The sequence below is a fragment of the Colletes latitarsis genome, chromosome 11 (assembly GCF_051014445.1).
Source record: "Colletes latitarsis isolate SP2378_abdomen chromosome 11, iyColLati1, whole genome shotgun sequence".
NCBI lineage: Eukaryota > Metazoa > Arthropoda > Insecta > Hymenoptera > Colletidae > Colletes > Colletes latitarsis.
The window spans coordinates 23,742,044-23,764,503 of NC_135144.1; the positions used below are offsets into that span (position 1 = coordinate 23,742,044).

General features: G+C 39.0%; 4 protein-coding genes across 13 annotated transcripts in view; 2 read left to right on the top strand and 2 right to left on the bottom strand.

Moving 5' to 3' along the window:
• Positions 1-1,706: 1,706 nt before the first annotated feature.
• On the top strand, positions 1,707-3,332 carry Ppt2 (palmitoyl-protein thioesterase 2). Of its 2 annotated transcripts, none has more exons than XM_076778563.1 (4): positions 1,707-1,897; positions 2,030-2,279; positions 2,354-2,472; positions 2,896-3,332. In XM_076778563.1, the coding sequence occupies exons 1-4, from the start codon at positions 1,748-1,750 to the stop codon at positions 3,244-3,246; spliced, it is 870 nt and encodes a 289-aa protein (XP_076634678.1). In that variant the 5' UTR covers positions 1,707-1,747; the 3' UTR covers positions 3,247-3,332. The 2 variants fall into 2 exon arrangements, with proteins under 2 accessions (XP_076634678.1, XP_076634679.1); XM_076778564.1 differs by having other exon boundaries at positions 2,065-2,279.
• A 240-nt stretch (positions 3,333-3,572) lies between these two features.
• LOC143348399 (venom serine carboxypeptidase) lies at positions 3,573-5,583 on the bottom strand. The gene is made up of 2 exons (XM_076778560.1): positions 5,021-5,583; positions 3,573-4,885 (listed from the first exon to the last, which is right to left on the bottom strand). Exons 1-2 carry the CDS (start codon positions 5,315-5,317, stop codon positions 3,767-3,769), a joined length of 1,416 nt encoding a protein of 471 aa, XP_076634675.1. The 5' UTR covers positions 5,318-5,583; the 3' UTR covers positions 3,573-3,766.
• Positions 5,584-5,764: 181 nt separating this feature from the next.
• Positions 5,765-7,276, top strand: LOC143348400 (uncharacterized). The gene has a single exon (XM_076778561.1). The coding sequence runs from the start codon at positions 6,094-6,096 to the stop codon at positions 6,985-6,987; it is 894 nt and encodes a 297-aa protein (XP_076634676.1). The 5' UTR covers positions 5,765-6,093; the 3' UTR covers positions 6,988-7,276.
• A 237-nt stretch (positions 7,277-7,513) lies between these two features.
• Positions 7,514-22,460, bottom strand: part of Piezo (piezo type mechanosensitive ion channel component) — a 28,271-nt gene continuing 13,324 nt past the window's right edge. For 2 of the 9 annotated variants that reach the window (XM_076778556.1, XM_076778551.1), the window contains 33 exons: positions 21,825-21,936; positions 21,655-21,764; positions 21,314-21,580; positions 20,914-21,240; positions 20,563-20,855; positions 20,358-20,491; positions 20,157-20,299; positions 19,909-20,085; positions 19,334-19,844; positions 19,159-19,254; positions 18,644-19,086; positions 18,177-18,582; positions 16,218-16,280; positions 15,713-15,858; positions 14,957-15,133; positions 13,640-13,936; positions 13,488-13,564; positions 13,067-13,144; positions 12,829-12,897; positions 12,642-12,722; positions 11,998-12,274; positions 11,754-11,917; positions 11,537-11,683; positions 11,289-11,453; positions 11,072-11,219; positions 10,789-11,003; positions 10,551-10,709; positions 10,347-10,473; positions 9,877-10,283; positions 9,484-9,779; positions 9,156-9,405; positions 8,852-9,079; positions 7,514-8,782 (listed from right to left, as the gene is read on the bottom strand). In XM_076778556.1, coding sequence (XP_076634671.1) covers positions 8,656-8,782; positions 8,852-9,079; positions 9,156-9,405; positions 9,484-9,779; positions 9,877-10,283; positions 10,347-10,473; positions 10,551-10,709; positions 10,789-11,003; positions 11,072-11,219; positions 11,289-11,453; positions 11,537-11,683; positions 11,754-11,917; positions 11,998-12,274; positions 12,642-12,722; positions 12,829-12,897; positions 13,067-13,144; positions 13,488-13,564; positions 13,640-13,936; positions 14,957-15,133; positions 15,713-15,858; positions 16,218-16,280; positions 18,177-18,582; positions 18,644-19,086; positions 19,159-19,254; positions 19,334-19,844; positions 19,909-20,085; positions 20,157-20,299; positions 20,358-20,491; positions 20,563-20,855; positions 20,914-21,240; positions 21,314-21,580; positions 21,655-21,764; positions 21,825-21,936 — 6,717 coding nt within the window. In that variant the 3' untranslated portion in view covers positions 7,514-8,655. Of the gene's footprint in view, positions 8,783-8,851; positions 9,080-9,155; positions 9,406-9,483; positions 9,780-9,876; positions 10,284-10,346; positions 10,474-10,550; positions 10,710-10,788; positions 11,004-11,071; positions 11,220-11,288; positions 11,454-11,536; positions 11,684-11,753; positions 11,918-11,997; positions 12,275-12,641; positions 12,723-12,828; positions 12,898-13,066; positions 13,145-13,487; positions 13,565-13,639; positions 13,937-14,956; positions 15,134-15,712; positions 15,859-16,217; positions 16,281-18,176; positions 18,583-18,643; positions 19,087-19,158; positions 19,255-19,333; positions 19,845-19,908; positions 20,086-20,156; positions 20,300-20,357; positions 20,492-20,562; positions 20,856-20,913; positions 21,241-21,313; positions 21,581-21,654; positions 21,765-21,824; positions 21,937-22,371; positions 22,420-22,460 lie in introns of all 9 variants that reach the window. The other 7 variants (XM_076778555.1, XM_076778554.1, XM_076778552.1 and 4 more) reach the window with 7 other exon arrangements.

The window sequence follows — 22,460 nt, forward strand, 5'->3', positions numbered from 1 at the left end:
CTTTCCCTCTTCTGCGAGAAAGAAACGACGGGTAGTTCCGAAGCTTCTGGGGACTCGATTAGAGCCAGCATGTGACATCAGAAGCACGTGAGCACATTCGTCCCCAGGTATTCCTTCCGGTTGAATTGTTATACGCTATCCTAACTTCTTGGGGCACAGAGTACACCTGTTCGTTCAATCATCGTGATACATCGTGCGATCAAATCTCACTTTGCGCCAATCTCGAGAGATTCGATCGCTTCGAAAGATATTTTTTCCTTCGAAATGTTACTTTGCAGGTCATCTGAATTGCGCTGATGGAGGAATCCTTTGAAACAGCATCCTCGAATCTACCGTACCACCGCGATAAACACTCAGTCATACGAATCTTCTAAACGATACAATAAATTATCGTAATGCGTTGGAAGTTTGCGACAAGAGGTTCTCGTCTTTCGAAAGTAGAATCGTGATAATCGAGGATGACGCTGCTCGAAACAATACGCTCGACGTCCATCGTATGAGCATGAGGCGTGAGTTTCGTATGCCAAATAGGGGTGATGTCAGAACATGGTGATATATGGTTGTAGCAAGCACGGGAAATACCACGTGTCCAGCCACCTTACGCACGGTTCTAGAAGGATTAGGGTCCTACTACATTCTGAAGCACCTTGTTTCGTAACGCAATTCAATTTCTATTGTCATTGACCTTGGCATATTGATCAAGACACGATCACATTCAGACATTACACCTGCGTAATCACTGCACGATTACTTTAGTTACTCTAACTGAAACAGCTATTATTTTCTGTATGTACATGGTACAGTAGCATCGCGTGACATCTTAAGACTTCGGATTTAAACGAGTCTCGAATATTACGTCTTCATTGAACATTTTTTTTACTTGTAATTTGTTCAATTTGTTCTAGCGTTTCAATACATATTAGATTAGTTCTTAAATTCGACGTTATTCGTGAACAGAGGACGTTGTATTCAGTCCTCGAAAGTCGAATCGGTAACATAGTTTTGCTGCGAACTTCATAAAATGTTAAATCTATCCTAAATCTCAACCACAAATGAGGTATACAAGCAGACGTTACGTCCAATGTATGTTTTCGGACCATTTATTTCTACGAGGCTCCAGAGCACCATTATCATTTCGTTGTCGCTCGCAACGTTATTAACAGAGTATAAAAAATGATCATAGCGCTTTGTATGGTAGGAAAAGAAACTACAGGAATTCTTTTACTTTTTAACAAAATAAACTATACGGTTCAGAGTTGGGCATCAATCGATTAATGCCCAATTCCGTTTCCATATGTACGTTCTTTAATCAATCACCATAATGCGAAAGCGAGATGCTCAAATTTTTTGCCAAAACGATAATGATTGCCTTTTCAATATTTACACACATACTATGGTATATCTCGTCTGTGGTTGAAATGTACTCTATACCTTATCAGTGTCAGAAGCAAACAAGAAGTGCCGATAAACAAAATTTCTTTGTGTCCAACAGAGGAAAAAATGCCTTTTCAAAATCACTACAGGTGACGCTCGAGTATACTACACTAAAAATTGATCTTAAAGCCGCCCTTTCAACAAAACATCTAACAGACATTGACTACCGCCATATCACGACATTGTCTGTTCCAATCAAAAACTACTTTGCTGCCACATGAGAATCTCATCGTTTCAATGAGAATGGGATCTTAGTCTGACATGATAAGATATTATTGAATGGTTCACACTGTTGACAGTCCTATGAGTTGCAATGGCTACATTAAATTATATATTTCTTAATTTCATTCTCTTGTTTTCAACGACATTTAATACCGTTAAAAGTTATCGTGCTGTGGTTGTTATCCATGGTGTACTTACTGGAAGCAGTAGCATGGAACTTATTAGCAACAGGATACAGGAGGTAAGCAATTCACATGAAAACAAAGGAGATTCAAAATGTTGTATCTACGTAAATTTAATGGATAAACATAACTATAGCTATTCGATATGTATACTTATTTTTCGGTGGGCATAAAGTAAAAATCGATTTTAGATGCATCCTGGAACCGAGATTTATAATATCCCCAGATATGCAGGATGGAGTAGCCTAGAGCCAATGTGGCGACAAGTGGAAGAGATAGGCACGGATGTTATATCTATAGGTGCTGTATTTCCCGAAGGAATAAATTTAGTAGGCTATAGTCAAGGTGGTTTACTAGCTAGGGCCATATTACAAAGGTTTCCTAACCATAATGTCAAGAATTTTATCTCTTTGAGTTCACCACAAGCAGGGCAGTATGGAAGTATGTAATGGTAGTACCATCTTTGAAAGAAAACAAAGAAGGCTGTTATTTTAAATATTTTTTTTCCTTTGAAGCTCGATTTTTGCATTTATTTTTCCCAAATTTAACATGTGAAAGTGCTTACGAACTATTTTACTCGAAAATTGGTCAACACACGAGCGTCGGAAATTACTGGAATGACCCTCACCATCAGGTCAGTATAATTTTTAACACTCGGATAATATCAAAGTCCGTTCGAACCCACTCTAGACGCGAAAAATAATAAAACAAGTAGTCACAACAAGCCGAAAAAAGAAACGGCATTTCTTATTTTCTGAGAATAACATGTATAGAATGAAATATAATATTTATATTTACAAATGACATATACACATACATAACGAAAACACAAATGTTATATACGCGGGATGTGCCGAAAAATTATTATTTATCTGTATTTATTTTATTTTTGATTTCTATCAACGATTGCTATTATTTATATTATGAATTGTGATAATGAAAAGAACCGTACGGGAAAATACGGTTCCGGCACCGTTGTCTACGTAATTGCCCGACCGTCCATCGTCCGAATGACGAAATTAGTTTTCGTAATAGGCTATATTTGTCTTTCTTTTAGAAATTATATTACAAGTATAGTAAATTTTTACCACTCGTAAACAATGAAGAAAATTCCACGACGGAAGTATTCAAAGAAGGACTTACTAAATTAAAGCAAATGGTGCTTATTGGAGGCCCTGAAGATGGTGTTATTACTCCATGGCAAAGTAGTCACTTTGGATATTATGACGCTAACGAAACTGTGATAGATATGCACGATAGACCTATTTATATGGACGATTTAATTGGGTTAAAGACATTAGATAAAACTGGTAGACTCACTCTAATTACAGTACCAAATATTCCCCATATTCAGTGGCATAAAAATATATCTATAGTAGATGATTTTTTACTGCCATATTTGGATTAATATAAATTATTGTTAGTTATTTATTTTTAATTGTGACATGGAAGAAAACCCAACAAAAAACGACACAAAACCTGTTATGGTTATGACAATTGTTTAAATCAAATTTTTTTTTATACACATATGTGATTTTTACGTATTTTAATATTTATCATTGAAAAATATATTCCTGATGCTGTTCTAAGGAAATAGGAAGTCAAAGTACCTAAAGTAAATAAATACCTCGTATGTGTATGCGTGCACGCGCGTGTATGTGCATATGCATTTTTTCATATATTATAAATATAAGTAGGAACGAATTATTTGTATGACATTGTTCAATAATAAGATACTTATATACACTTTTATTATCAATAAATATTTACTACTACTTATACAAAATTAAGTATAGTATGTTCATTTCTATAGAGAGTATATATCAGTTTCACCTTAAAATTAAATTTTCTTATAACTATTTAAATACAAACATAGCCATAATAGAAGGAATATCACATGTCTCCAGCAAAATGAATAACAAAGTAATTTAGAAACTTTTACCATGTGTAAAACGTGTAATGAGATCAAGAGCCCACTTGGGCTGATCGGAAGGAACCATGTGTCCAGCATTTCTTACCAGGACTTCTGTTAAATTATCAACAGTTTTAGTGTAACCTGCTAACTCTTTCCCTACCCACCATAATTTCCTCTGAGCTGTTTTATATTTTTCAGCACCAGACCATTTTAAGGTACGTAAATAATTTTCTGTCAGAGGATATGCAACAATAATATCAAGTTGGCCATTGTAAAGTAGAACTTTGTAATGCTGAGTAAGATCTGATATGAGAATTGCTAGAGACTGCATAATATCTCCTTTCAAATATTTCTCTACTGTACTATCTTCAACATGAAATGTACAATTGCCAACATGTATAGCCTTTCTTACATCTGGACTCTGAATCCATTCTGACATATAATTAGAATCATTTGTATCTTGGATGTGCAAATAATTAAAGTAATAATCAAAACCAGTTAAATTTTTAAATAAAGACGAATGACCATTTAAATCGCCATTCAGAAGTGTGTCAAATATTTCAAATGCTTCTTCATATTTTTTTTGTTTTATTAAGTCTCGACCTTGATCTTCGAGTTTATGAAACAAATTTCTTCCATTCATATCAATTAATCCTAATTGATACAAATAATCCCCATAAAGTAACTGATTCTCTGGATCAGTTAACCCATTTCCAATTGCTAAACCCTTTAAATTTATTTTTGTCTTTGCCTTAATATTATAGTCTTTAATTGCATGAGATACAGCTGGTACATATTTTCCAGCATAAGATTCACCAGTGACATAGAAGTCATTATCTTGAAGTTGTGGAAATAACTTAAAGAACTGCACTAACAGAGTATGAACATCCCTTCCCACTTGTGTTTCGTTAGTGGCATACCCTTTTTCGTTATCAGTGAAGCTAAACCCAGTACCAACAGGATTATCTATATACAGTAAATTATGAGCCTGATTCCAAGAATATTTACGCATTTGAAGGGTTTTGTTTGCAGTTACTATAAATGGACCATTCTCCATAAATAAACCAAACATAGATGTAGCTCCAGGACCACCTTGTAGCCATAATATTACAGGTGCAGTTTTTGGATTATGCTATTTGAAATAAAGTCTGATATACTGATCAGTAATTTTTAAATAAAACTACATCATGTATAATTGAAATCAGAAACAGTGAAAGTTCCAAGAGATTGTTATTGAAAGATAGAAACAAAATATTTAGTCACTTACCACAGCAGGAAAAAACCAAAAGAACATGTTTGAATTGTATTCTTTACTGACAGTTAAATAACCTGCGTAACTGCTGACATCGTCCATTTCTTTATGTTGTACAATAGCTTTTTCACGTGCTTCGTCTATTTTATTATCTTCGATTAACGGCGTTAAGAAAAGCGGCTTTCCAGCATCATCATCATCGGGAAGAGGATAACTTTTCAGTTTAGGATAAATGTTTGTAAATCCTCTCGCATCTTCAATCGTCAGTAAAATCAGAGAGAAAGTCAGTAGAACAGGAACAACTTTTTTCATTGTGCTTCACGTTGTCAACCGTCACTGTTCGTGACGGAAACGATTCTTCAGAAAACAATCACACAACTGCGACTAATTGAGGTTGATCCGGTTGATCTTGACTCCGTTATCATGACTCGACGGAAATCGAATTTTGTACTGATATATCAATGTTACCAATGCAACGGCTACAGATTTGAATTAATGTTTATTAAAGAAACTATTTAATTATTCCACTTGAATAAAAGCTTACACTTAAGTTTAAGATTTAAAGCTAGAGAAAATTTTATACTTTTTGATTTAGTGTTTATAAGAGATTTTTTAAATCTGTAACTAAAGAAAGAACGATTCCCAAAATAATTGAAACTATAGTAGTATTTTAGCAGGTGGCGCTGACTATCAATAACGAATCCATGTCAGCTGACTATACTAACACAAGTTAATTTGAATTGACATGTACACACTGAATCCATGTCCGGTAATTTAACCGAAGGTTAACGCGGAATATCGTTAGCGACTGTGCTATAGAAAGTAGATTTTTGTATTTCTTTAAATTGTGTGGTGTTAACAATTGAAATTATTGGATTCTTATGTCAAATCCATTAATTAGAGTGTTAAAGTAATCTCACTTGGATATTGTGGTCAAAGTATTTCAAAAACACTTTGATATGCTTCGTGTATTGTTCAAACAATCAACTTTTATATAAAAAGTTCCTAGAACAATTATATCCTAATAAACATACAAAATTGTATTTAATTGAAATAATATACTAGAGAGTTTATTAAAAGTGACAGAAATGGATGACTCTTTTTTAGAAGATCTGGAACTAGTATCTAAAGATGTTAAAAATGTTAATTCTTATGCATTGGATGGGCATATAACAACAAGAACTGTTACATCTATTCCAGTACAAAATTTGGTTCCACATAGTGGTAAGGTTTTACAGCATAGAACTGAACAATATAAACTGACTGAAAAACAGTCAGGTACCAAGGAATTAAATGTTAATGATATGAAAAAGTTATTAGAACAAGATACAAGGAATCAACAAACAAAAGTAAAGGTGTTTGAAAAGACAGAAATACCTAGTGAAAGTAAACTAAAGCCAATTGAGAATAAAGTAAAAACTAGTGACAAAGAGCTTACAATTACCAATAATACTAAGGCAAAGATTCGAGAGACAAAAACAAAAATTTCTGAAAGTAAAGTTGTTGCAAAAGATAGAATTCGTCGTTCTGGAAGTTCTAAGGTAGACAATCAGTCACCAAGTGTTAAAGAAAACAGTAGACCCACTGATTGTGTGAAAGAGAGCACTTCTCAAATGGAGATTTGTAAAGACAGAGGAAAAAGTAATGGCTCTGTTAAGAAATTGGATTCTAAAGAAAATGATCCTGTTGCTTTACTTAATGCTATTAAGGACATTGTGAGCATATGTACAAAACAAGAATGTTCAAACATTTTGAGAGTAATGCAAGAATTACATATTAATTCTCAAGCAAACCTCATTAAGCATCTATTAAATCAAACAGATGAAATAATTAATGAGATACATCCTAGTAAAGATTCAAATAGAATAAAAAATTTGATAGAACAGAATGACAGATTAAAAGAAGAAATTGTTATTTTACAAAAACGAAATGAAGACTTGCAAAGAAAGTTAGAATTTTTAAAGCAAGAATATACACATTAAAGTTGAAATGCAAGGAATTATTAAAATAATAGCAACAAATACCGATGTACTGTCCTGCCTACTGCCTTAAAAACATAGAATTTATCAGCAAAGGAGCATCCATTCTTCTATTCCATTCTTCTATTCACGTATGTTTTAATTGCACTACATTATTCAAACTGTTATGTATTAAGTGATAATAAGTATACTAAAATTAATTAAAAAGCTATATTTTTTTACTAGTATTTTTAAGTCTAAAAAGAATTTGAAAAATTACTATGTTGTATTTTTTAGAAAGTATTAAAATATTTTAATGTTTGTACGGAACTAGATTCAATTTCATATTGATTTGAGTTTGTTAAACTTACTAAATTTAATTGAAAGAATTTAAAAATCATCTTCTGTAAGGAAATGTTTAATAAAACTTTTTACATGTTTATTACTGTCTTGTACATATTTTCGGAAATGAAAGCAAAAAATCACGCATAAATCCATCCCAAAGTCATTCAATAATATTCATTTAGAACAATTTATATTTATTGGTATTCTTAAAAGACATATCAAGGCGACAAGATACAATGTTCTGACATCACAAAATATATATTTACAAATAATGATTTTTTCATGACATTAAATATGATCTGTTAAACATGATTGACATATAAAACTCGCGCGAGACTTGGCAAAATGGCCAGACTATACATGATTGGTAGCTATAGGATGAATCATGATTAGAAAACGTATAAAAGGGAACAAAAGATCGTGCTGACGGCAGTTTCGGAGATTTACCGTTAATCCGTTAGAGTTTATCATTTACATTCTTATTTAAATAGATGCAATCTTAAATGCATTATATTATAAATGCATACATGTTTTAGTTTTAAAGCATGAATTCTAATAAATTATAAGTAAAAATAAAGCTTTATCGCTAGTATAGTACGATACATACTTGTAGATGTTTACATATATGTATAAAGCACTTATTTCAAAATTCTTTAACTGTGTCACTGACATGTTATGATCACAATGTTTCTCATAAGTTATAATAAATAGTGTATAAGCAACTTCCTTATCAATAAATGTTAAAATAAAAATCAGTAAAACTTTACAGCACAATCGTGAAACAAATCTGCCAAAAAGTATTCCTGTATCTGTTTAAAATTTTCAAGCCGTTTTTTGTTTCTTTTATTATTAAATTATTATTGTGACAATTGCAACCTTACCGTTCCGTACTTTGATTTAGAGCCTTTCTTCTTTTTTCCTTCATCTTCCGTTTATCATGTTACTTGCCCACTTATCAATTATTGTATATATACATCTCTTCTTTTATAGTATACATCTTTGAAGATAGGAACAATCTCTCTAATCATTTCCCTAGCAACAAACACGGTGTTAATAAATTCCTGAGTTTCTAAAAGTTTGCAAGCCATCATTTACGTTACTACTGGCAAGTGCGCAAACTATTGTCATAAAATTTTCTTCCTTTACATAACGAATTATTTTCATAACTGCCACAACATTTTTTTTATAAAGTCTTTCACTCAAAATAGATTGGCCGTCGTATAAGAACAGCTCGTTTAAATGCGAGACATCGCAAAACAAAGTCTTTCCATCAGTTTTGCAATCTTCAAAATTGCACAGTATTGCTGTTAGTGTCGTTCATTCACAGCTCTTAATTTTTCCGACATTTTATTCATGGCGAGAAATTTCTCGAGACTCTCTCCTTTCTGCTTCATCATCATCTTCAGCTTCGTCCTCTGCGTCGTCTTGGTCTTCGTTATCAGTTCGTTCGCCCTCCTCAGGTGGTCTTGTCCATCTAAATAAGATTATAAACGTTAGCATTTTTCCAAACCTGTAAGGGAAAAAGCATGATTAAACGCAAGACCTGATCAATGTCTCCGGCGATCTGTAGAGGAATATTAATTTAGCAAACAAGTCTTCTTCGAGACACAGTTCCCCGCTTTCGCGGACCAAATATATGTCCAAACACAGTCGAAGGATTCTATCCACGTAGGGTAGGTCATCAAACATAATCTTTGGTGCCATGTCACTGACTACCTTCCTCATCATTTGGCTTATAACTATCACCGCGGTAGTGTACAACCCTAAGATTCTATTGAAATATTCCCGAGTTAGTGAATTTTATTTTATCGATGTTTCATAAAGCCTGGCAATTCCATCGGACATACCCAAAACCGCTAATGAAGCTCAATCCCTCAGGGAATGTTTTATCATTGAACAAGAACATCATGATGTATTTGCAATTATTCAAGGGCACGTTCTTCAAACGTTGATTGAACAAGTCATCGTCGCAAACTTCCCTAACGATCCACCATTTCTGGCGGGCACAGCAGGCAGCGTCTGTAGACAAGTGCAGATTGATACTCCTGTAAAGATAATTATCGTCTTCTACCGGTTCTTCTTCTTCGGTCCTCATTCCTGGAATTGGATCGTATAAAGTAAATCTGTGTTAAATCGTGATTGTTGTAAACCACATCGCTCGTGAACCAAACTTACGCAGACGCATTAACTGTGGAACGACGTCGGTGGTGCGACCAGTCACTTTCAGAAACTTCGGAAAAGCATTTTCTAGCGTAATGGTACCGTTATTAGGAGTCGATTCGTCGGTCGATAACATCTCAGCCAATGTCCTCCTCACAGGATTAAACTCTCCATCCACGTATGGTGGTAACTGTATGTCCCGCAATTTCGTCGTTATTCCACTGGCGTCCTTTGCGTCCGTCTTTCGAGACACTGTCCACTCCACGTGAACGATGACGGTGGTACTATTATCTTCTAATTCTGTTTTCAGTCTGTGGCAAGGCGATACGCAAAGGTAGAAATAAATTATCATGTAAAATTACGTTAAAGAAATACTTTCGTCGTTACCGAGCGTTTCTTTGACCGTACCTTTGCAAGTCTGGCGGAGATATGCTCCACAACTTTCTGGAGAATCCGCTTAATCTTACGGCCGCGACGTCAGAGTGTACATAATTTTCGAGGAACGTAACCGCAGACCTGTCTTTCGCGTACAAATTCGTAAATCTGTTGTATTCGGCTTCGGTGTACTCGATGATAGAGCTGCTTTGGGCAGACATGGAATAGATCGGTTCGTACGGACCGATTCGTATTTTCATCGAAACGTCGTAGGGTAAGTTCGAGACGCCAACTGTGCTGCCCAGTGCGAATAAGAGCAGAGGGAACCATATTAGTCCGATCATCAGGAAGAGAGCACCACCGCCTACCAAGTATTTGCTCATTTGTTTCTTCTTCACGCCTCTTGGTTGAGGGAAATCTGCCTCCACTCCTCTCATACACTGAAAGTTTAATTTGTCAGCGATTCCGATGCACACTCATACGAATGAAATCGTACAATGTACCTTAATCTGATAGATGCTGGCGAAAATATCTTCCATTTTAAACCAGTCCATTATTGTCATGGAAGTATCGGTCCAGATCCAGTCCATTACGGCTCTTAGCTCGAAAAGGAAAGGAACCAACATGAATCTGTCGAACGACGAACGTTGAATTGTTGTGCAAAATTAAATTGTAAAGAAAGTTCGTTGGATAAAAAATATTCTGACCCTTTAAACAAGACGTAGTTGACGATGCTGTACTCCTTGCACAGGAAGTTACCAAGTATGCGTGTCGGATAGCCTTGTCGCAACTGATAGGCTGCCAGTAAGAGATAGAAACATTTCATCATGTACCAAATTTGTGGCGGAAGCCTCTCGTTGAATTGCCTAGGATTATTGACGGTTTTTAGTTATTTTATTACCGAAACTCCAGTCTGTGACCTTCTATGCGACGTGATGTTATTACCTTTCGGTTACGCTAGGCAAGATGAAGAACATCCAAACGTGAACGCCGAATATGAGACAGTATTGAAACACTAATTTACCCAGGATTGATTTTCTCAAGAACAAGGCCCTGTCGATGACTATCAACGCGAATTGCAGCAACAGCATCAACAGAAACGGCATTGGGACTCGATTTTCTTGCAAATAAGCCGTGACGCCGCCATCGCCTTGTTGCGTCTAAAAATTCGTGGAAATCAGCATCCCGGAACGTCCCAAGTTATTTGCGAAAAGTGAAGACCGCTTACCCCGAACGCGGAGAATCCAAAAATAAGGAGCAAGAAATTGAAGAAATCGCAAAGGAACATGTACGCGTACACGTTCGTTCTCTCTTTACCGATGGGATTTACAATTTGGACAAAGAAGTTCTTCATCGGTTGGACGTACTTGTTCACGCTAAAAAGTAAATCGCATCATCGTAGAAATTCGAAAAAATGTATAGTACACGTACAATCGTCTACTTACGTCATATCCATAGCTTTATGGAATTTTTCTGTCTGAGGGTTCAATTCCTCGCCCTGAATTGCAACGAGTTTTTCGTGTTCATCGACTATTTGCGCTGTCTCGCCGTCGCCAGTCAGATGAATATTTAGAGATCTTCCTTTAGGCGTTATTACTTGAACACCATCTCTAAAAAGAACATCGCGATATTGTTTACAGATACTTCTGAACAGAGTATAGGTAAAACTAATTTCTTTTGATTATAAACGAACTCTGTTTCGTGTTGTCTGGGTGCAGACTCTCCTTGGCCTTTATCCGGAGGCGGAGGTTTGGACCGCACAATAGTCAAATTCGAAGGAATAATTTTCCTTGGCTTGAGGGATGGCGTGGTCCACTGTCCTAAAGACTTGAGCATAAATCTAGAAATACAATTTTCGTTACGTTCGCGTTCAATGCACGTAGTATTGTAAAATCTGTATCGAAACTTACCTATGGAAAAACACCATAAGAAGGACTAACAGATCCCACAGAGCGTAGTTAGGTTTGCGTTCGACGCCCATTATTCTGGGCGTGAAAAGAGGATTATTTGGCGCAGCGTCCCGATTCCAGGGCAATAGTTCCAATTGGAAAATGCATTTTACTATAACGATCGCCTGAAGAAGTTTGAAAGAAGTCGTTTTAATCAGTCTCTTGTAACAACCGATCGGTTGGTCAGGGACAATCGGCGTCTCACCTCGGTATAAGCGATCAAAGTCACCCAAAACGTCTTCGAGGGTCGCGGTATAGTCAGCGAACCCCAGCAAAACACCATGAGGGGCAAAGGCGTGGACAGAACAGATGCATTTTTAATTTGATGGAGGAATACCATGAAGTAACAGAGCAGATTCGAATGCGCCAAGACGCCGAACCAAATGGACGCTAGTAACTGGATGATCGGTGGTTGGTCGACCTCGGATAATTCGGCGCGTTCGTCGTCGTGTTGGACCGGAGAGATATCGGAGAACAGCGTGCTGCGTGAGCAATAATTTATATTAATCGACGCGAACGATTCGACGAGATGTTTCGACATGGTTTCGCAGAAGAGATGATATTTTTTTTTTATCTTTTGCGACACGTTGATATCTAAAGCACACCGAAAGCTCAGCCGAGGACCACGTAGTCGTATCTGCGAAACGAACTAAAAGTGTAAAGTTTCGTTACAAGCGAACGAGAATTACTTTAATCGAAAAAACAACGGAACGATTCTTTCGTGACTGAACGTAAAAAGGAGAAACGAGCAAAAGTAATCGTTTACAATTGGCATGCTGCGTGCAAGAAATTGCGTGCAAAGTGTACGTTTATGCCGTCGCGTGGAACTTTACGAAACATTTTTGATACCTGGAGGAGGACATGTCCAATCCTCGCTCCAAACTCGGCGCCAGAATTCGTATGTGTGGTACCGTCAGCGAGCTTCCTTTCCTAGCAAAAACAACACCCCCACTCTTTCTACGTTTATTTTAAATTACAACTCTAAGGTGTGACGTAAGGAGACACGGAGTTGGAAAAGGAAAGGATGGAAACTTACGAAGGATCGTTTGGTTTCGGGCTCTCTTCTCGTTTGATCGATTGTTCGAACCGCGTCGCCATTGGATTTCTGTCGGTTAAAAGAGGTTGTTTCTACAACAATTACATTCACATGAAACGTGTACTACGTATATCATAGGAAAGTATTAGGAAAATAATTCTGTAGGGAATTAGGTCAGCGAAAAGGATTATGGAAACCCACCCAAAACAGAAATTAAGCATTCTCTACCAAATCTTACCTTTCCACCTGTGGTACCGATTGGCTGGTGCCCTGGCCAGCATCGTAGGATTCCTCGGTGTATCCGTTAGTATCCGATCTGTCAGAGCGAGCACATTTACTACTCTAGCTTCTACTAGTATGATCTCTGGCCTAAATGGCGGGGTTTAATACAAACTATTTCTTCTCGCGAGAGCCTCGAACGTTTCTGTCAGGGATGGGACTACTCGGGTCAAACACACCACTACTAAAGCTACGTGTCGAGACGTGGAATACAATTAAAGGGATTTACAATCTGCGGCCGTATCGTTTGAGTTATTCGGGACACGATTAATTTCCTCCATGATAATACTAACCCTGATACTTTATACAGCTAAGCGTCTACGGACAGATAATCGACGAAGCTAAAAAGAGCCACGGACGGTTATTGTTCGAAGTCTCACCTCTTTTTCATCAACGGTATCGGTTGCCACATCTGATTGATCCCCAATCGCATTCCCATTCGAAAGTCTGATTTTGCCTGCAGGTCAAACAATGAAAGAAATAAAATTTACAATATCGATTGACCGTAATTTCGTCTCGTTCGGTCGTGTACCTTCAGCAATTTCTTCTCTTTCGCCAAAACCTTGCGTATGTATCTGTAATCCCGGGAGAACCTGTTCAGATACTTCGTCATCGACGTCAGGGTACTGTTGATCATCACTAAGAGGAATTTGAAATACGTGGTGACCGACACGTTCTGCTCCTCGGGCTCTTTATCCTCCTTCTCGGTCGCTTTGTCTTCTCCTTGCTCGTCGCCGGATGGTTCTGGTGTTTTAGTAGGATCCGCCGTCGACGGATCTTTCTCTTCAGTTTCAATGTCCGCTGACGTGAGGCTAGTCTTATCGCCGCCCTGATGCAAAGGACACATCATCGATTCAATCGATCCCCCTTTTTTTCGAGGTGATTTTCGAGTACGTGGAACTTGAAGAGAATCGCGCCATCAATTCGTGTAACAAGCATAACGTTATTCATGTAAGAGAGTTAATGATCATTGATGGCGGCTTCAAATTCTGCGTATACGTTCGATAACTTCTCGATATCGATGATTACTGTTACAGTAAGCGAGTGAAAGATTACGGTGCTAAAATTGCTGTAAACGTAATGAAAAACAAATTAAGCGAAATATCGAGCGAATTATATACACCAACGACGAGGAGCCTTGCTGTCAACTGCGACTACACATTGAAGAGAAATAACATTTATTTATAAACAAAATGACGGAAGAAATTGGCCGCCACTTCCATTTTTACAAAGCTGAAAGTTGCAAAAAGAAAAAGAATAGTCATGGTCGTATGCAAGCGCTGCAATAACTAGCGGGTATATTTGTACAAAAAATTCATTAGATCGCCGGTTACGCGATCTGCTGTGTGGCTCTGTTTCGTGTAATCATTATTGTGTTAAATGTATTACACTTGAGTGAGTCTTATGTAGCCAGCGATTAACTGTTTTAGACACATTGGTGTACGTGTAATATGCGATGATTCGCGTATATCCGAACCAACGGAAGAAAAACAAAAAAAAGAAATACAAAAAATAAAAAACATCGTCCCGATCAACCAACGATACAAACAAAAAATTCAAAAAATAAAACACGACATAAGGGAGATGTACAACGAAAGCTAATTAAGATTGTTAAAAAGATGTGAATGAACTACGCCTGGAAGGATATATCGATAATAATTAGGAGCGATGATACGATACACAAAATACAGAAACGAAGATGAATTTATATAAATGAAGAAGTAAAAGTGGACGACGTTCGAAGTGGAGGATGACAGCGTTTAAAGGTGAATGACGAAGGAGAAAAATGGTGGACAGGTAAGATAGAGAGTCTGTAGCAGTGACATGCAGCCTTTTAAGGGGATCTCACGTCGGTGGCCATCGCGGTGTCGGTCTCGGAACGTGCACTGAGATAGGACATAGACGATTTCTTCCGCGTCAACGGCACGCTCCGACGTCGAAGTCTCAGCGCGTCCTTTTCCGTCCCTCCGTACATGGCAACGTGCGTCGCGATCTCAATGTCTGTCTTAATCAGCGTGTTCATCAACTGCAAGTACCAGACTTTTAAAGTCAATTTCTATCCGGGGCAACGTGTTGCCTTCTCGTATACGTTGTCTGCCTGACGACTCCCACGTTTGGCCAAGAGTTGAAAATAGAGAACATGGGGAGGTTTGGGTCGGGGGGGATTAGATTGATGCAAGAATGGCAGAACTTATGCGCAACACGGGGATAAAATTATCGTTTGTCGTCGTCGCATACATGGAGGAGTAAATCTTTGGCCATGATCTTGGCTGATGATCCATCTGATGCGTGAATTAAATTGTAACGGAGTTTCGATCGAGTTAACCGTGTTAACCGTACTCGAACAATGTCCGTACAACGTTAACAGAGTTAAACGAAACAAGTTATAATTTCATGTAAACTTAAACAAAACTGACTGATTCGGAATCGAACGTGCGCGTAATACTTGCTCTCGAGAGATCTTATACGATTGCTCAGTGGATCAAGTGCTCCGATTGGGATTAGCTATCGTTTACTTAAAATCAGATAAACCTATCGTAACACAATTCAGCGAACACGTATTAACACTTTTTATAGTAACCTTGCGGTACAGGAGAAAACATACCTCGGATATTGTCATTCTTTTGCCGCGTTGTTCCTGCTCGCGAATTCGTCGATGATCCTCTTTCTCGGACTCGGTGTCGGGTATCAAATCGGTGACGTCGTCGTCGTCCAGATCGTCGAACATGTAATAATCGCCCGATCTAATGGCTGATCAAAAAAAAAAGATAACGGTTTGTTCTAAGTACACGGAAAAATTTAAAACGTCCACTTACGCTATTGTGCCCAAGCCATGCACGACAATTCGTTAAACAGAATAATAACATTTGTAGAAAAACATTGCTCGAATCCAAAAGTTTTGCGCTAAATGTAAGAAAACGTACATCTATTAAAGTTCATAGAAATTGTTAGTATAATTGTACAAACGATAACACGCACACGCACGCACGCACGTACATCTTAAAATATTGTAAAAGCACAAGGATGTTTAGTACAGGATGCGGACACGTCAGTTAGTAGGATAAAGCCCGGAAAAGCTGTGGAAAAAAAGAAAATAAATATTCATTTACCCTCTCTGTTGGTCTTTGGCGCGCGAACTCTGTACAACGGCCGTGCCCCTGGATAGAGAGTATCTAACAAAAAGAAAAACACAAAAGTAGAGATAGAAAAACTGAAAACGTTTAGAGAATCGTCGGCGCGTACAGAATAAATATATCTTACAATAATATACATCTATATTACATTTAAAACGGTCATGGTGGAATCCCCGAGTCCGTGGTCAGCAGATTCGACAGGATGGAACGATCTACTAAAAAAGAAGGCGGACTATCGTCTGTTCCTAAAAAAAACACAGTCGATTCCGTCAATAGAACGACGAGGAAGCTCTAATCAAATAAACTTCTACGTGTCTCTAGCGATACGATATTATGTACAGCTAATTTCCAAGTAGAGTACAACATCGAACAGAGAACGATTAAAACTGGACGAAAGCGTACGACGGAAAGATACCCTTGAAAAAAAAAAATTAGAGATCGACGAAAGACTTCTATACAGAGTCGCTAGAATTCGTTGAAGAAACGAAAGGAGATAAGATACGGGGTGCGTCGCGGATGATCTAGAGGTGCAGTCGCGGAAGCGTATGTACAGGACATCGTAGCAGATCGACGACGACGATCTGGATCCCGGGTGTGTCGTTACATGTGTGATGAGACAGCGGGGAACGAGAGGTGGTCGAGATGATTGACTGCCGTGGTGTCGGTAGCCCGGTCATCCAATGCGGACCGATGTAACTGGATTGACGTCGATGTTTCATCGATGAGGCCAACGATCGATCCGGTGGTTGTCGCCCGTACGGGGGCGGCGAGAAGACCGGAAACGTTTCGTCCGGCGATGGTCCCCGTGGATTCAGCTCGCTACTCGGCGGAGAACCGAAAGAAATGCGAGTCGGCTCTAGATAGCCTTCGAGGCTCACTGTCATGATCGCGGAGTTGGGGGTGGGTGCCTGCAAGTGGGACGCGGCACGTGGCGTCAGCGGGGGCGGCTCGTCCTCGTCCTCGTCGATCGGTGTCTGATAACCCTGGGGAGGCGTGTGATTCGGGGACACACACGAGCTCACGCTTGAAGACCTCGCCAGAGGCGCATCTCCTTCTTTTTCGGGTGCATTAAATATAGAGATTCGACGTTAAGGCGTGAATTGTCTGCTCGGTCTACCTACGTCTGGAGTTGGACTACATCTCGTTGCTAATTACTGGATAATACGTGGACTTAAAGATTAGACGGAGTCTTGGATATTACATTGATCGGTCGATCTACCTATGTCGGGGATTAGGCTACTTCTTGTTCCTGATTATCGAAGGACTGGTGGAATGCTAAGTAAATTGGATATTAAGCTACTTTTTGTTAATCGTTGCTAGTAACTAAATTGAACATGTTTCGGAGAATTTGTTAGATCGTGTAGAAATTCTGTTCCTCGGAGTTGGTCAGAGTTGGAGTAATCTATATCAAGAGTTGGGTTACTTTCTGCCGTTGATTACTCGCGGATACGTAGACTTAGAAGCTGGCAAGTAAATTGGACATTTAACCCTTAAGTGGGCTCTCAATCTCAACTGAATTATTTTACTTTCCTTTAAAGCATTTAAAAAATAATGAACTAACGGAGGATTACATAAATTTTCAAATAATTACATTTATATATATTAAACAGTTATTAGTTTAAACTTGTGGAAGGCCACAATAATCCACTTAAGGGTTAAGTTACAAACAATTTATTAGACTTTTTGGAAATTATGTACCTCTACGTTGATGCTAAGGGAATCAAATATTACGAAGTCTTGGAAATTGTATTTTTCGAGTCGATCGAGTCAATCGGTGTACCTACATTAAGAGTCGGGATACTTTCTGCTGCTCATTACTCGGGGAGTATATTATAGAGAATTTGATGAATTTAAAAAAATTAATTTAAAGTTGTTCAGATTACGGTATCGTCCCACAGTCTAAATACGGATTGGTGATATCAAAATGGGCCTTACCGACTGCGTGGGTCTGTGGTTCTCGGTAACTAGGCCCTTGTATCTTCCTCTGACTGGCCTTGATCTTGTCCATCTTGAATTTCAGTTTTTGTAACACGTTCCTTTCGACGTTATCTTGAATCTGAATGCGTTTCTGGTGCAGTTCCTCGAGCAGTTCGGCGCCACGAGACGCCAACACTCTCATGGCTTTGGTTTCATCCACGATGTGGAAGAAGTAGTAACTCTTGAACAGTCGTTTTTGCAGCAGCAAGAAGCAAAAGCATAGCCCGTCCCAGACCATGCCTATGTCCTCTCGAGGTACCTCACAGTCTACCTTACCGGATACAATGTCGCTCGCTGAACTTTGGAATTTTCTTAGGCAGGTTATACCGAACAGTTGAATCACCGGGCAAGCTGAAACTTCCAACTAAAATCCCAACACATCAATGTTTATTATCCTATTTGATTTCAACGAATAAACTGATTACCTGTTTGATCAACACGCAACCTACGCCCTGCAGTAAAGCTTTCGAGAAAATGACGATCACGTTATAGCCGATCAACAAGTTCCACCATTTTAAGATCGTCCTGACCGGTCTCAAGTAAAAATCGCTGCCCTGCCAGAGAAATACGAAGGCACCGATCAAATAACCTAACGAGAAAAGATTGGTCCTCTTGGTTCCAGCCAGAAACATAATCGATAACGTGATCCACATAAGACTCATCAATGCACCGCGTTTCAAAATGTCTAGCCAGGAGTGAATGTGCGACACGTAATCGTTCACGGGATTCACGAAATTTGCTTTCTCCATGTTTTGATACACCGAGTAATTGTGTCCGGCCGGAAACTCTTTGCCGGACGCGGCGCACCGTTGCTCGACACGGAAGAACAGACTTTGCCTCACGATCATCATGAGCAGAATAAAATCACCTGTAAACGATTCGAACACAGTTGGACGTACATCGATTTAAACAACGTTAAACGTATAATCGTTGATCTTACACATCAATTTTCTGGGATTGGGCGGAAAATCAGGGTCGGGGAAGTACATCCACTCTTGCAGCCTTCTAAGTATTTCAGAATTGCTCCACGGATAGTCTGAAAATAAACACACGATCGACTTATTTCATCCAATAAACACGGTTTCGAATTTCATTTTTGGCAAACATTTAGTAACCTATGCAAAGCCAAGAGGGTAACGCCACGACCAGAGAATACTGAATGGGCAACAGGATGATAGCGAAGATCTTGAAAAACGGCCAAATCTTGCAAATCGTCCTCCTTTTCAGCGAAAAGAAGAGTAAAAGCCAAATGCCGTAGAGGACCGAGTAAAAATCGAGTCGAGTGCCGATGAGCGCCACGATTCCTATCAGGCACAGTTCGACCCCAAACTTGTAAAATCCATAGTTGAAGAGGAATTTCAGACACTGTGGAAGGCCTTTGTCGGCGTCTGCTCTGGTGATCGATGGGAACATAACTTGCGGAGTATCCAAAGGTTCGCCCTTCTCTTGTCGATGGAAACATTGTCGTACTCTGATCACTTTTCTGAGCGTGGTCACTATAATGATTCCTATGTAACCTTTCAACAGCACCGCTAGTTGACCTGACTCTGCTTTTCTCATACCGAACCATTCGGCTATATTGTACACCGTATTGTTGCTTGCGAATGGACGATCATCGATATGCCTCTGCGAATAAGAGGATACAAACTTTTTAAACAGTCGTTTGTCGATTAGGATTACAAACACTCACTGTGCAATTAACGTTCCAGTTATTATGATCGATGTATTGGATCTGGTACAGCATCTTCGCGACCATCAGTATAGCGATTATCGCGGCGATCACGTTAACGGTGCACACTTGAATGTTTCGCCTAGCATTGATCATTATTACGACTATCAGGACGAACACGAAATTAATGGCGCACACCTGGAAAATATCGATCGTGTGGAAAACACAATCAACGTAGAGATCGATTATTTAAACGGATTTCGACTCACGTCGTTGACGCAGAGAAGCATCACGGAGGTAAAAATAATCTTTTGCATGTGGATCTCCAGAAACAGCCAGGCGTAGTTGTAAAAATTCAACAGATGCTTCATCGATTTTCGGAACAGCTCGATTCGCTCCAGCTTCGACATTTCTGAAAAATCACCACGCAAATCAGCATTCGTGCTTGTTCGAACATTAATTTCACGTACGTTTCAATTGTCTCAACGTGTACATATTCCCGTGATCCTCTTCGACGAGGAAAACTTCTCCTGGCGTGGCCGGAGGTACGATCAAAGTTGGAGAATGACCAAGGCTCGCCTGCATGAAAGAACTCTCCTCGTTTCTACGATTGTTTAAACAACAGTTACTCTCGATCGTTCGATTCCGTAAAGTTGAATCGTCAGCTTTACTAACCCGAGTCTCTCGATGTTCGTCACTTCCAAGAAATCGTTATGAAAATAATGAATTTGAAGAACGGTGATGATGACGAAGAAAGTAGGTGTGAGCAATCTGACGAAAAGATCTTTGGTAGCGTATTTCTCTAAACCGATGTCCATTTGCAAATCTTCGTCGATATGTAGATAATTCCAATACTCCGGGAAATTATCGAACTGATAAGTATACACGAGGATCAACATGATTACCGAATATCCGATCACCGTGAGCCAGAACGGGTACATCATTTTTCTCCAAACCGTCCACGATACCTGGAAAATATCGTAAATATCGATTGCCGTTGTACAACGTCACGCTAAACGAAGGTACCTGGAACGTGATGACCAGAACGAGGAAAAGGGACATATAAACGATCCTGAAGACCGTCATACGTTCGCCAGTGATCCCGCAAATGAAGAGCATAATAGCCACAACGGCGATCCAAAACTTAGTCAGCAGCTTCTTCAGGAGTATACCGACGTCTTTCATGAACTTGCTCTTAATTTCTGGCGCCTCGTGGTTCATGGCCGTGGTGGCTGTCGAAACGGACACGTGTAGCGGAGCCACCATGTCTCTCAACGCCGAGGAACGCCTTTGCAGAGTCCTCTCGGCAGTGTATTGACGCATAGTTATCCAGAACATCGATATAAATAGACACTAAAAATTATTTGTAAAAATTTTACGAACAACCCTTTGGTAGACTAGAAATAGCAACGAAGACGAAGGTTACTTTGACTATTAAATGCCAGCGACTGAGCAGGTCGGGTTTACTGAAACCGATCTCCGACATTTTGACTCCGTTTATTTCCGTCGGTAGTTCCTCGTCGGTTAGGTCCATGCTGTAAACGTACTGGCCGAGAAGAAGAAGGGTGGCGTAAAGCACGATGAAAGGCGAACACTTCATCATAGAAGCGCGTTTGTTGGGCACCATCCAGAGAACCAAGGCCCACAATAACAGCGCGAAAGTTGTCCAGCTATGATACATTATGCTCCACGTCTGTAAAAACGAAACGAACCGTAGACGCAATGTTCAGAAAACGATGTTTACATCGTACGATTTCTTCTGTTTACCATCATTATAATGTTCGTAGCGAGATAAGACGAATTGATTATCAATTGGAAGATCGAGTACACGGCCATGATGATGTGTTCGATGATTCCTGATTGTTCGTCCGGAGCACCTAAGAGACACTGGTGTCAGTCGTTGAATTCTATTTATTTCTCTTTATTAACAGTTTTACCTTCGTTGAGGCTTTGCATTTGAATACTGTCGTCTTGATGACCGTCCTGAACGATGATGCTTCCGGTGGAGTCCTGAAGAAGCCCCGTTCGCCCGGATCCAAACCTCATCAACTATTCAAATTGAAAACACTGTTCTTTGCGTGTCGTAAAAGTACCTTAAATATTTCTACCGATTGTTACGCTAGTTTTTACAACCTACTTTGGTGTCCCGCTAAACGTGTGTCGTTAAGCAAAATCGTTTGTTGTCGGACATACGCACGTGCAAGCTACGTGAAGTGAAATAATTTACCCCCACCGTTAGCTACAGCGATGATTTTCAAAGAACAGATACCAAAAATAGATGTAAATTTAACGCAGATAAATGTAAAGCTAATGTGAAGATCGACGGTTTAAAAAGAAGAAAAAAAAAGAAAAAAATTAAACAACGTCTGTTTCGAATCGTACGAAATCAGTTGCGAGATGTTAGTAAAGGTGGTCGCTGTGATATGTGTTAACAGACATGATTGCTGTGATAATCAAACGTGCAAACTTAATTATTATACGTACGGGTGTGCGCTCGTCGGCAGGTGGGAACGACGAATTAACGATCGGCTTCTAAAACAATGGCAAACTAAACATAGCGGCATCCAAACGGA